The following is a 13,977-nucleotide window of genomic DNA, read 5'->3' as shown; positions in this document are numbered from 1 at the left end:
GTAGTCGCGTCCATAACAATCAATACTTCAAGCATTGATCTACTAGTCGCCACACCCATGCCAACAATAGATCCACTGAATAGAATGATAAATTGCATAACTGCATATGGTGAGCTTAACATTGTACAATTCATATTTTAACTAACACCTTTTCTATTTTTGTTCCTCCCTCACCATATAATGAGACCTAATGCAGCATGTTCCCAATTTACAATTTACAGTACCCAAAGACAGTTCTCATTACTGTGATTTGTGACTTGCTGCTGATGAACAAAAGTTGTAAAACATGTACATCACAGCAAAATGGGTATTTTTGTCTCTGCCTGCAGTTGCCTATGAAAGCCTGGCTGGAAGAATCTTCTGCAGATGGCTCCTTTCAATGGCTCAGCAGGCTGGACCAAGGATTTCAGGTGGGCGAACTAGCCAAATATTTGAATGGCGTACAAGTGCATGTTAGGACATTTTTGCAGTATACAGGATATTAAACTAAAATAATATTTTGATAACATGGTTAGACAATCATTCCTGTGAGCCTGTTTTGTTACAAATGTAGCGAAAATGGGGGTCACCCGTAAGAGTGTCAATAGTTTGTAGCGGCCGGGAGCAATGCTGGCATTACTCCTGCCCGCCTCTAGGGGCACCACGTCAAAGTTTTATGTTATTTAGAGGGGAATTTGACAAAAATACTAATCAAATCAGTCATATGTAGGTGCCGCACTAAAATAAGTTGTGAGCTCTTGGAATAAAATAGACAGTTAATAATAGTTAATACCTTGACCCAAACACACACAATTCACGCTTGACTTCTGTATATGGACAATGTTTATGAACTATTCTAACATACAAGAAAACACTACGATATAGCAAGCCTGGATAAAAAAATAAAAAAATAAGAAAACAAATATTGAAATTAACTGAGAGGAAAAGAAAAAGGGGACGTCTGATAGGTGGGCGTAAGGACGACTAGTCAAGCCGGCGGACTTTATGAAATGCTTTCTAGCGTTCACTATCAATTTGTATGCACCCACTGTGAAAAGCCTCGGCGAGTCACACAGTAGTCACTTACATTTGCTGAAGCTCGCGTGATGAGCGAAGAGGGGAAGGACCTTCACTCGTTTGCAGATGAAAAAAAAATTAAAAATAAAAATGGAGGGAAAAAGAAGGGGCGGAGAGACTGCTGGGAGCGGGACCAAGCTTTGTTGGGTTCTCAAGTGACCCGACCGGCCGCGCTGCGTGGTCGGGAGTCCAAACGGGACAGAACCGGCCTGTTGCTTCAGCGGTTGCTGCCCAGGGGCCGGAGTCTGGCGCGTCTGCCACCTGTGTGGTGAGGAAGGTCGGAGTGGTTCAATTTTCAGGTCAACCGCGGTTGATTTCCGGGCGCGTGGACGCGCCATCAAAAATGCAGCCAAAAGATCCAAAAGTTGAAAAGTGAAAAAGGGAGTTTAAGAAGTTTCTTTGGGGAGGAGGATCTCGTGTTTTGGAGAGGGCGAGAAAGGCCAGGCCTTTTTATCTCCTTAAGAAAAAGGGGAGGGGGTGAGATGTCCACACCCCCTCCAGCTCAGGTTTCAGGTGAGCCTCAATTCATGACAATAAAGTTAGATTTGAGTCTATTCAATTGTCTTGTTTAAAACCTTTGGGCATTTCACAATTCATAACTGGCATCAACAGTAATACTTCAGCTGGAAACGTCTCATTCTGACTGCGTCTAAAGTTTCAGAAGTCAAAGATATGAGTTTAACCCAACATCTACACGGTTATTTCATAAACCTGACCAGAAAAATGATTGTTACCATAGCGAAGCAGATTCCTCAATGCAAAGTTAGCAGGATACACACAGTAAGCAATACACAAACATGCATTCAACTATGATTCATTTCAAGGTAATTTTGATTGCTCAAAAGCATAGGAAGTTCAATGCTGCAGTTCCCATGTCGACCTCTTGGGGTCGGTCTTCATCAAGCACTGTCGATGTTCATCGGGGTTTGTGAGAGGAACCTTCGGGCTTCCCGCTGGGGGAAGGCTCCATGAAGTCTGTCTTAAGGCCGTTCGAATCCACATCCGTTGTCGGGAGAGGTTTTCAGGTGACGACGAGTGGCTCCTTATCAGGATTTTGGGTCTTCCTGAGTCCTAGCATGTCCTTGTAAAATCCAATTGTCGGGGTCCCTTGGGGATTCAATTGTTTTTAAGTGAGGCGGGAGCAGACATGGTGGCATCTGGTTGAATCAGTCTCATAACCTGAAGATGTGGTCCACATGAAGGCATATTCCCTACACAAACTTACCTCCACTCTTACCAACATATAGCCTGTCAATTCCAATTGTTTGTTTACAACATCACAATAGTGATTAATTGCATTTTATCATTATTATTGCACTGTAATTATTTTTGTCAGTAATGTCTTGAATTTTGAAGTTTATTTCTGGACTTTGTTTTAAAGTGTCTTCTTTATTTTTGGCTTTTAAATATTGTACTTTTAATTGTGTAGATTGAAACATGATTGTGTACGAAACATGTTATATAGCTGTCTTTATGTAGTCTTAAATATCTCCTCTTTCTCTTCATTACCCTCCATTTTTACTTAAATAAGTCTTAAATAATGCACCTTGACTGACACGTTTCGTATTCATATTCTTAATATTAAATCCATATTGACTTTTATATGATCTCGCGACTCTCTGCATCACAAATTGATATTTTCCCCCTGTGAACTTAACTCCTTTAGACTCATGTTTCCAGATGTTGCTCTCTTCTCATCCATCCTGTTTGCTGCAATTTGACATTGATACAAGAGTTATCATTATTTGTCTATTTTAATTATTATTGTTGTTATTATTGTTGTTGTTGTTGTTGTCGTTATGATCATCATCCACTGAGGAGGACCGTAAGTGAATGAGCACAACTTCTACTTGATAGCGTGAATTCAAGCAGAAAGTTCACTCTTAAAACCCGCTTCATCTTTTTGCAGACTAATTGACAAGCTATTATTAAAAGTATAGGACTTTCTGCTTTTAGTTGGGTTGGAGCTGCAGCTAACTACAATTGTTACTACCGGCAGTGATGAAGACTTACTTTTTTCCCAAAACTTTCTTGTATCCACGATTCTTTTGCGTTCGGCCCTGTCTGCTAACAAGATACATATCGGATGTACAGTACAGGGGACGCTAATAGTGGCAGGTACTTGTAATTGACTATAAGGTTATGTCTCCTTTGTTCAGTTTATTTATCCAGGTGCCAACTTGGTTCAGATGCGTTTTCTGAGGTTGCACAGTAGCACAGCCACGCAGAAGATGACCTACTCCTGCCACCCAGGACACAAGTTAGGCCCTTCTGAAAGGGACATCAAATTCCTCACTGACACAAGAAAGCAAAGTTTCCTTGGAGCAATTCAAGATTGTGTGGTATGTAAACATGTTCACATTTCTATAGTATTTGGTTGCAACGTTGCATTTTATGGATTGGTGTTTCCCTAAATGACAAATTTATGTTCGGGTTATGGAAAGTTTCCTCCCCAGATTAAGTAAAACATCTACCGTACTTCTATTACTGTGAAGTCTGTCGTTTTTTTTGTTTTGTTTGTTTTTTTCGGAGGCTGCTTCAATTGGATTCATAATGACGCTAGCGTAAGATACCGCTACCGAGTCTTATCATCCAAAATATTGCGAGTTTCGTTCTAATATTTTCAAAGATGATCACATGCCTACAACTGCGCACATAAGTTTAGGTGATAATCGGTTCTGTTTTACAGACTTAGAGTTGTGATAAAAGTCGCATTGGAGGCTCTTAATCTACCTAATACAATGCCTTTGAATTATTTTGTTTTTACGCACCCTCCAGAAAGAAGGAAACATTTCGTGCCAAAGTCTCCGCCACGGCAATAGCTAGTATCATTCGTCTATAAAATTGTGATAAGTACACCTCTGCATAACAATATATTCTTATTAACATTAAAGTAAAGCAAAAAAGAAATGTAGATCAATTTACAATAAAGAATAACTTTATAGTAAACTTTGTTTTCAGGCTCTCTTGACCCTTCTGTGCTCGTTGCAAAAAAAAAAAAAACTACACATAAGAGCTAATATTCCTTGCGCACACTGACAATGAGAGCGACCCTGCCACCTACTGTAGTGGATGTACAATTATGTTTGAGTACGCCCAAAAAAGGAATAAAACACGACCCCCCCAGCATCAAACCACGCCGCCCTATTTGAGAAGGGCTGACCTAATAATACCACTACTACTACATGGCAGTCATAAAACAGTATCTGAAGAAATGCTGAATAATATGTCATTTTAATCTGACCCAAAAAAAAGAAACATTTTGTAAAATATATATTCACAAGAGATTCTGCTTATTAAATGTATTCATGTGTGCATAGTACTACATATGTATTTTTCTTAGTCAAACTTGGCTTGCTCTGACCAACCAGTCAAAGGATTGATACGACATCATTGTGGCCCGTAGTTTGTCCCATGACGAAAAATTTGAAATCTGATTGGTTGAAACATTCCAATTGCTGATATACGCCAGCACTTTTGATTCCGATTAGGGATTAAATTGACATGGTAGCACAAAGAGGCTGAAATGTGACATCAACAAAACAAATCTAACATTAACGTATATGTACTGGAAGCAGTGCAGCCAAGAGAAACACTTCACGGTGAAGAGAATATGTAGATTCTTGGGGATAAATAATTCAATTTCATGGGGAGGATTTAGATTATAAAGTACAGGAAGTCAGTGCTTAACCAATGGTTGCATACAAATTTCATTTTTGTTTCAATCAAGCAATACAGTTTGGTTTAAGTCTGGCTTGATCTGAAATTGTTGTGTTTAAAATAAATTGTGTGGTCCCTTGTTTTAAAGGGGAAATCAACCCAAACACTTTTTTTTCAAGAATATGTTCCCAGCAGGCCCACTAGTTGAAATGAAACACGGCATTCTGATTAATATTGCGTTTGTGGAATATGAGTTAAGCAGCAAAATCCACCCCTTTTTATCCATCTCAGGGGGCGGCCATTTTGTCACTTCTGTCGACGATTGCAATATTTATCAGAATGCCTTGTTTCAACTAGTGTTTGGGCTTGTTTAGACCATATTCTTGAAAAAAATATGTTTGGGTTGACGTCTTCTTTAAGTCCCATTAGAATGTGATTTCTTAGAACTGCAGAAGAGTAAATTCTATATCATGTGCTTTCTGTATCATCAGCCTGGAGAGGAGATGGCGTCAGGACCCCGGGAGTCTGTGTTTGAGTTTGAGGACCTCCACCTACTTCCTGTGAGAGATGTGGCACTACTGGGCGGTAGAAACTTGACACATCAGTTTGGCTTCAGTGTTGGACCCGTTTGTTTCAGTTAGAATAGCTTGTCATCTGTGCCACTCCACAAGAGTTTCAGATTCTGGATGCAAACTCAACACGAATGCCTACTCTCCGCTAACTTCTTAGGATGCCCCGTCTTCTTGTTTTTTTGTGGTGGGGATTTCATCTGAAGTTGCTTGACTGTTGTGTGCTCAAGCTCACGGGAAAAATACAATGTTTACAGACACTTATATGATGTAAATAGGGCTCTGATTACAGCCGGCCCATCGTGTAAATAATGAATATCAACTTCCACGTAGTACACTCTTTATTGAAAAATAGTCACTGGCGAACTATCGCCCGTAAGCTGACAGGTCAGTTGAACTCTCCTGTCCCCTTTTTGAGGCGCTGATAACTATTTATGAGTTCCATATGTATTTAATCCATCGAAAACCTTATGCGGGACAGTTTTGTTGTTTGTTTGTTTAGCAATATTGGTGCTGTATTTTGTCTGGCATGCAAATAATTGTTTAACGTGTTTTAAGTTTTCATTTAAATATGTCTCAGGTAGGGTATTTGGATTCTGTACACATGGGCACTGAAGCCACTTTTATTCCCACGTTACACTGTATTTTGAGTTAAATGGGAATATTTTCAAGTGATTATGAGAGAAATGACATTCAGGCTGGTGTCGTCTAAGATCAAATCTAATTGACTGTTATACAATTGTTCAAAAGCTTTGGAATCATTCTCACTCAGTGCCATGTATACGCTTATATTGCAAAGAAACCTCAGTGGGAATGTTTGAAAATGTTTATTACCTCATAACAGCCTCACTATTTTCTTTTGGTTTTGTTGGTGGTTTACGATTTTTTTTGGGCGGGGGCTTATTCCGGACCTCAAGAATCAATGACCATATCAAAATATGTGGTGCTGTGCCAAATAACCTGCATTTTTTTCTGCTTGCTCACTAAATAAAGCCGGTGTGATCATTGTATGCTCCGCTAAGAACATCACAAAGCTTGTGATAGGGGAATCTACAATGCCACTTTACAGCTTGGTGCTCATCTTGTGACCCGTGATTACTCAGTAGTCATCAGTGCATCAACATGTGAATACTTTCTATCCAAAACTGAGAATACTGTTCTGTACTATAATATTTGCAAGAGTACAGGTGTACCCAAATTTTAGATCAGTGGCCATCATGCACTGTCATAACATTGACATACAACTGTATTGTTGATTGGAATGCTCTGTATTTTGCTACAAGTTACCAGTTAACGTGATCCTGCAAAATGGTGTAAAAGATTGTTCCCTCAAACTTTCCCCACCATTGATATGAACCTTTTTCAAAATGTAAATAAATAAATAAAACAATTTGAAATATTATACTAGCAGTGTCCACTCCAGACTGGTCACAACACACACACATACTGGTACAACAAACAATCATTAACGTTCATATTCACACATATGGGCAAATTACTGTTCTATTAATTAACCTAACAAGCATGTTTTGGGAATGTGGGAGGAAGTCTGAGGACCTGACAAACTGACACTAGCAAAGAAGATCATGATGCAAAATTCCACACAGAAAAAGCCAAGCTGAGATTTGATTTCAAGAGCTACTTGGCTGTGAAGCATGCACATGCTCCACCAATGTCACTCAAAATTGTGGATTTAACACTCATATCTTTGAACACAATTTCTAATGATTTTCTTGTTTTGACAAATTCCAAACTCAAACTCCAAATTGGACCAGGCTATAAATAATTGTGGGTTTTTTTGTGTGCTTTTATTTTCTTCTTCTTCAACAGCTTTACATCAGCACGATGTCAATTCTATTTTCAAGTGTTCTTCTAGAATCCTCATGATACGTTGATGTTAACAACACTTCAGCCTATGGAAGTGTGACATGTTCTTACATTTGCATTTAATTTATGTTACTAGAGATCACACTCAGATGTTGCAGTGTGATAATTCCAGGGCTTTAGTGCTGTGTTTGAATGGCAAGCGCCTGTGTGGGCCGCTGTAGACCGGCGTCTGCTGTATTCAATCAGTTCAAGTTCAGCTCTCAACAGATGAGTTTGTGTGCTTGAGTGGGTCAGTCAGCAGTGAGTGTTGGGGTGTACAGCCTGCAGGTAGCTGATAATACAGGAACTCGGAGAGCTTGTTAGGAGAGCAAGGTAGCTCAAAGTAAAATAAATATTGTTTTGATTTCCATTGTATCCCAACATGATCATATTGTATTTAACCTTTTGTTATGATTGCCTTAACTGGCTCAGATGGATCATTGCTGCTTGCTGTATGCAAATGAACATTTAATATTGTGAAAATACACGGTGGACATCTTTCTTGTGTAAGTATACCAAATAAATTCACGTTTTGAGAGGGTTCAAACTATAACAAATTTTGAGAAATTATCTACCAGAGCAGCAAGATAATTAATTACACTTCGTAAGAGTTCCTGAATTAAGAAAAATACACTGGCTTTCAAAAAGAAAGAAATACTTTAAAATAAGTGGTGAACTGTTCATTACAAACATTATATTAAAGAAAGCCTTCATTAATTTTACATGTATGCTCTGATTGATAGTAATTACTTAATTTATCTTGGAAAACCGAATAAGAGCTGAAAAAAGACCTCTATATTGATATATTTCACTATTACGACAACATCTTCAACACATGGAAATAATTGTGTAAAATGTACATGAAATTTACATTTAAATAACAGAAGTAGTATTATTAGGATTTTAAGGACGGAAGCACTTTAAAAGAACGAGGACGGACGGAGTTGGAGGATGATTATTTTTTATGAATAACGACAGAGGGACGATGACAGAAGGGTACAAAGGTCGTGGATGAAGGACGAAGGACGGACCGGGAAAAAAAAGGTTAAAGTGCCCATCTCTGATGGATATTATCTCTGACTTTCACCATCATATTGGTCTCATTTGTAGACTGCTTTCGGGTGACGGGTGACCGACCGCTGAAGTTGGCCTCTGATTGGTTCTCTTCTCACTTCGTCCCGTCTGTTCCATTTTCTAAGTGATTCTTTTCTCCTACACGCGTATGTTTCCTTCTGCTGATTGAAATTCGTGAATGTGTTTTTTTGTTTTGTCTTTTAATCGCTGACGAGATTGTCTCCTATTTCAGATGTCGTTTCGTTTTCCTGAAATAAAAATATTTGTGACAAAATAAATGATGAAAAATTTTAGTCAACGAAATTAACACTGGTAGTGACAGTGGAGGTGATGGATCGTGATCTTTATGAAACTGAGGGGGACATGTCCCTCCACCGTTCCCAGTGCCATCTGTCCATGCTGACGAGATCTTGCAAACGGACTAACGCACTGATGAATGCCCACCTCGGCAAACTAGTGCACGTTTCCTAATCGGAATTCGTAAAAATCAACTTCCCACCTTCCACCACCATTGCTCATATAATGATGTACGTTACGTGACGCAGCAACAAGAGAAACCTTTCCAAACCAGGAACCGCAAGTCTATTTCTCACAATTAGATATAAAATATCATCTTATATCAATTCTATCATTGATGGTTGACCTGGACGTATCAAATGATATTTCTTTATTGCCTGTTTTTCTTGAAAGCATGATTATGAAACACATGTTTGTTTGTCTGTTTTTAAAAAATGTTGGTAGTGTGCTTGGGGCAGACCAAGGAAGAATGGGATCAGGTCTGTGAGGGAAGCACTTTTTGAATATTTGAGGGACACTAAACTGATGAACAGATTAAAAGAGGTTTGAGGTTTCTTTTTTTCAGACGATGGTCTTTTTTCATGTCATGTCATGTCATCTTCCAAACCGCTTATCCGATATAGGGTCGCGGGGAGTTGCTGGAGCCTATCCCAGCCGTCAATGGGCGAAGGCAGACTACACCCCGAACTGGTCGCCAGCCAGTCGCAGGGCACACATAGACACTGTCACTGAGCGGGAATCGATCCCACGCTGCCCGCACACAACTCAGGCGTGTGTACCACTACACTATCAGCGGACTATGGTCTTTTTTCAGTGAAAAGAAGAAAATCTCTTATTTTTGCTGACTGTTTTGTGGAGGTGGGGACAATACGGGTGAAACGCACTCTTGTACAGTAGGTGGCGGTATGTACATGTAAGTTGCTTGCAATCCGTCAGTATTCGAAAGAAGAACACAAACACGTGACGTCACATGACGCATAACGTCCGGTTCCGTTGTAGCGAATTTCTTCGTAGTAATACGTTGTTTATGTTTGATTACTTTCCACGTACATGTCAGTGTCTTCTGTTCCAGTTATGGAATTAATTTGACTGAGATTCATCGGTTAGGTCTTTGAGGAGTCCTATTTACGTTGAAGACTCTCCTGGTTAGCCAGCTAGCTAATACTGTTGCTGGTTAGCTCTGATGAGAACAACATCGACGTGAGGAGCCAACTAAGACATAAAGGCGAGTGGATTTAACTTCTCCCTTATCAGACTTTGTGGGGGGTTGGAAGGAAGAGAAAACACAATGTCAGGTGTTTTAGACAGCTAAGTGGAGCATACTGCTTTAAAATGCACATATACAAAGAAATCAAAGCTATATACCATTCATTGTAGAATCCCCATATAAAATGCCTTAGCATACACATGCATTGTTTTGTGTGATCTTGCTGAAGACAAACTGAGGAACTATATCATCGATCCTCCGACTGTCAGCTTGTCACTCTCAGTTGTTCACAGTGCTGCTGAAAACGGCTGGACTCAGCCTTGTTACGACGTTTGGAAAGGTGCTATAGTCCCACATTAGAAATCTGTGTAACTCCACTTAAGTCCGTTTTGTATTTTACAGTTTAAAATAGATGTATAAATTATTTTATCAGCCACCCTACATATCGGACAAGCCCCACTTTAACACCAGGAAAGTAAAATCCTGGACGAGTGCCAGATTTTATATTGCGGTAATGGTGAATTACTTAATGTCACACTTGGATGATCTTAACATTTGCATTTATATAATAATAGGTTTGCATGTAAAAATGACATCAGCACTAAAATGCCCACCTCAAAAGACTTTGTAGTGATTTAAGGGCTTTTTTGTGCTTAGGTTTACAACAAACTTTCCACGCCTCTTTTTGGGGCGTGCCTAATGTTATGTTTTCGGTCTCAGCTGTCTACTCACGGGAGGGAGCCACGCTTGGTAATTTTGCTCGCTTTGTCAGTTCTGTTGTCTAGTACGGCGACCGATCGCCACCAAAATGTAAATGCACATTACTACTCTTGTCCACTTGTCCACAAAAATTGAGAGACATCCATTGTTTAATCTCGGCAAGGCACGCCTCTAAATTACAACAATTAGCCGGGTTTGTTATCTCAAGCGGAAGCATGTAGATGCTAAACAATAGGGGTCCTACTACGGATCCCTGCGGGACTCCACATGTAACTTTACAAAACTTTGAAGTCGCGTTGCTATGAATTACACGGTGCGTCCTTTCTGAGAGGTAAGAATTAAACCAAGAAAGTGCTGAGCCTGAGATACCAACACATCCTTCAAGGTGCTAGTATTTTATGATCGACGGTTTCAAACGCAGCACTCAGGTCAAGTAAGAGTAGTATTGTGTTGGAGTCCATAGCTAGGAGAAGATCATTAGTCACTTTAGCAAGAGCCGTCTCAGTAGAGTGATGGGCTTTAAATCCCGACTTAAGAGTTTTAAATCGATTATTAGCTGCCGTATAGTCACCAAGCTGTTGCGCTACAACTTTTTCGAGAATTTTCGCAATAAACGGGAGATTTGAAACCGGCCTATAATTACTGAGGTTCTCTGGATCAAGGTTTGGCCGCTTAAGCAGAGGTCGAATAACAGCGGTCTTAAAAGCTGCAGGTACAGTGCCCGAGTTGAGTGATAAATTAACGATATTTAAGACGGAAGGTCCTAGGGTTGTAAACAATTATTTAATGAGTTTACCAGGAAGTGGGTCGGGCACGCAAGTTGTCTGTTTTGCCACACCCAACTAATTTTGTTAGGCATTCAAGAGATACTATTTTAAAAAGAGCTAGGATTGTCAGACAGTTATCAGCCATAATACCCCTGCTAGCATCAGTATTCGCGGAATTCAACAGGGTTTTAGGAGCGGTGTCCTTAATCTCGTCCCGAATGTGCTCAATCTTCTGCGTAAAGAATTGCATGAAGTCATGGGCTGAGTGGGAGGAGCTATTGTAAGTATTGTATCAAGTCAATCCGGCTGAAAATTCATCCACCATCTCGCCTTTTCTTAACAATTGTAATAACATTTCTGAGCCAAATAGCAAATTAGTATAAAAAGTTTGGGCTTGGGAAAAATGAAACTTAAAATCATTCCTATCTTCTCGACTTGTTGCATGTGTCTTAACCTTTATCAGTACCTGATAAACTTGTGCAGATACATTTATATTTCAACTTTTAAGGCTAATTACATTTCTTTCAGGCTTCTGAATGCTGTCAATGACCGCCATCTTCCCTTCACTGACGGTATGATGTATCCACCAACCAGAAAGGACTTCATCTCTCTTACTCTCACTGACCCAAACTGCCACATTTACAACAATGGGAAACATCGCAAACAGTCATACTGGAGGGTGGGTAGTCACACACAAAGTTAATCACTTGGACGCAGGTATCTTATCTACTCAATGTACTCATTCGCCTGTTGCTCTAGTTTCCCCTTTGCAAAAAATAGCAGGGGGTAGGTACCACTAGTTTGCTGTAAATATATTTATTTACTTTAGCTATAGTTCCACTTCCACATAACCTTGTGGAAACAGTATAAACTGTTTGATTCTTTAAGCTACACCGTGATTTGCTAAGTGTACCTACCGTAGGTGTGTGCTGGTAGCCAGCAACTGCCTAAACGCTGAAAATAATAACTTAATAACTACAGGAAAGTATGTAACTCACCAACAAAAACAAAGACTACCTATGAATTAAAGGGGGGAAACGTACAATACAAATGGGGGATATGCAGTGGTGTAAAAAGGAGTTTGCTCCCCCTCCTGATTTCTTTTTTTTTTTTATGTTTCCCATCATTAAACAATTGCGGTTAGTCAAAGACAACACAAATAAAAACAAAATTGAATTTTTAAATTAAGGTTTTAATACAATACAATACAACTTTATTTAAACCGTGCATTTCATAACAGCTGCAGCTGTAACAAAGCACTTGACTTAGCTAGCAACAACAACAAAGACAGTGAAAGCAGTAAACTAAAACACAAATTAATGGTACTAACCCATATAGAGTAGACACCAGAAAACAGCCGAATAGTGTCAGTCTAATTTTGGGTCGAAAGCCAAAAAATAAAAATGTCTCTTCAAATGAGTTTTAAAAGTGGAAAGAGGGGGGCTTGCCTAACATTTCATGGAAGGTCATTCCAGAGGGAAGGACCTGTAACAGAAAAGGCTCGATCCCGTCTGAGGCCCCGCATCGTCCTCGGCACCTCCAGTAGCGCCTGGTCCGCAGATCTGAGGCACCAGGCAGGTGCGTTGGGGTGGAGGAGTTCAGAGAGGTACGCTGGGGTGAGGCCATTCAAAGATTTGAAGACAAATAGAAGTATCATTACTGTAAGAAAATACAATGAAAACATCAAGGACTCCAAAATACAACCCTGAAGAACACCATCCGACAGAGGGACAGAACGGATCTCAAGAGTAACCTAGGCTAAAACAAAAAGTCCTGCCAGCCAAACAGGATCTAAACCAATCTAGAGCGCTACCACTAATGCACACCCGGCGCTGCAATCGAGCCAGAAGAACACTGTGGTCCAACGGATCGAACGCTGCAGTTAGATCCAACAAAACAAGACACACATAGTCTCCAGCGTCATTTGCTAGGAGGATGTATGACAGTAACACAGCACCTATATGTTGAGAAGGCCAATTTACAATAAACCTTACCTTACCAAATAGTATGGACATCAATGCCTCCATACTATTTTGAAGTTTTTCCCGGCAGCGTGCCGCAGCATAACAGTTGACTTGACTTTTGACTTGTCTTCCAGACTAGTGCCCGTGATTGGGGCGTTTATATTGCCATCACAAACTGTTGTTACCGACGTCAATGATACATCATCGCCCTGAAATCCAGTTCAATCGCTAATTAAGGGCACAAAAAAATAACTTAATTACGCTGGCATTGTATTTATTATACGCCTATTGCCAGCATTTAGCTTTCTAAAGGTAAAGATTTCTTTATTCTGTGCACATTGTGTGAAGCAAGCCCAGTCATCCACTCATCTGTCCATTGTGGTTATGACAGTATATACGAGCAGACGTGATCGCATAAATGCAACATTAAAACAGGAATGTCCCTCAAGGCTTTCATGTCTCTTGAGTTATGGTTCGTAAAATAAAACCAATGGAATCAGGTTCCTTTCATTGGCCTCTCTTGCCCAGTGTTTGCTCTTCACAGAACAAATAGAACTTTGCCCTTACCCACTTCAAAAATTCCAGTTGCACTTTTGCAACTTTTTTTAATGTTCTCTAAAACATGTTTGTATTTCGCTGAAATTCTATAGGTATATATTTATAGGTGTGTGTTTTTAATGTATGTATATGTCTGTCTGTCTATCTACATATGACTGCTCTTATACAGTATGAGTTTACATGATTTACCTGCATTCATGACATGTTTATGAATGAAGGAGCAACTTAAATTGAAGGCG

The 13,977-nt window shown here is 39.8% G+C and overlaps 2 protein-coding genes across 4 annotated transcripts in view; both read left to right on the top strand.

The window, feature by feature from the left end:
- The window catches only part of LOC147135186 (uncharacterized), a 60,104-nt gene extending 53,467 nt beyond the window's left edge, over window positions 1-6,637 (top strand). The window contains exons 61-63 of the mRNA XM_086054267.1: window positions 330-410; window positions 3,216-3,398; window positions 5,208-6,637. Coding sequence (XP_085910393.1) covers window positions 330-410; window positions 3,216-3,398; window positions 5,208-5,357 — 414 coding nt within the window. The 3' untranslated portion in view covers window positions 5,358-6,637. The remainder of the gene's footprint in view (window positions 1-329; window positions 411-3,215; window positions 3,399-5,207) is intronic.
- A 2,819-nt stretch (window positions 6,638-9,456) lies between these two features.
- The window catches only part of man1b1a (mannosidase, alpha, class 1B, member 1a), a 20,544-nt gene continuing 16,023 nt past the window's right edge, over window positions 9,457-13,977 (top strand). For 2 of the 3 annotated variants that reach the window (XM_086053952.1, XM_086053951.1), the window contains exons 1-2: window positions 9,457-9,747; window positions 11,745-11,895. In XM_086053952.1, coding sequence (XP_085910078.1) covers window positions 11,791-11,895 — 105 coding nt within the window. In that variant the 5' untranslated portion in view covers window positions 9,457-9,747; window positions 11,745-11,790. Of the gene's footprint in view, window positions 9,748-11,744; window positions 11,896-13,977 lie in introns of those variants that run through there. The other variant, XM_086053953.1, reaches the window with a different exon arrangement.

The sequence above is a fragment of the Filicampus tigris genome, chromosome 15 (genome assembly GCF_054856515.1).
Source record: "Filicampus tigris isolate MCC_2025a chromosome 15, RoL_Ftig_1.0, whole genome shotgun sequence".
NCBI classification, from domain to species: domain Eukaryota; kingdom Metazoa; phylum Chordata; class Actinopteri; order Syngnathiformes; family Syngnathidae; genus Filicampus; species Filicampus tigris.
Note: the sequence above shows the minus strand (reverse complement) of the source record. Positions and strands in the feature narration are given on the sequence as shown.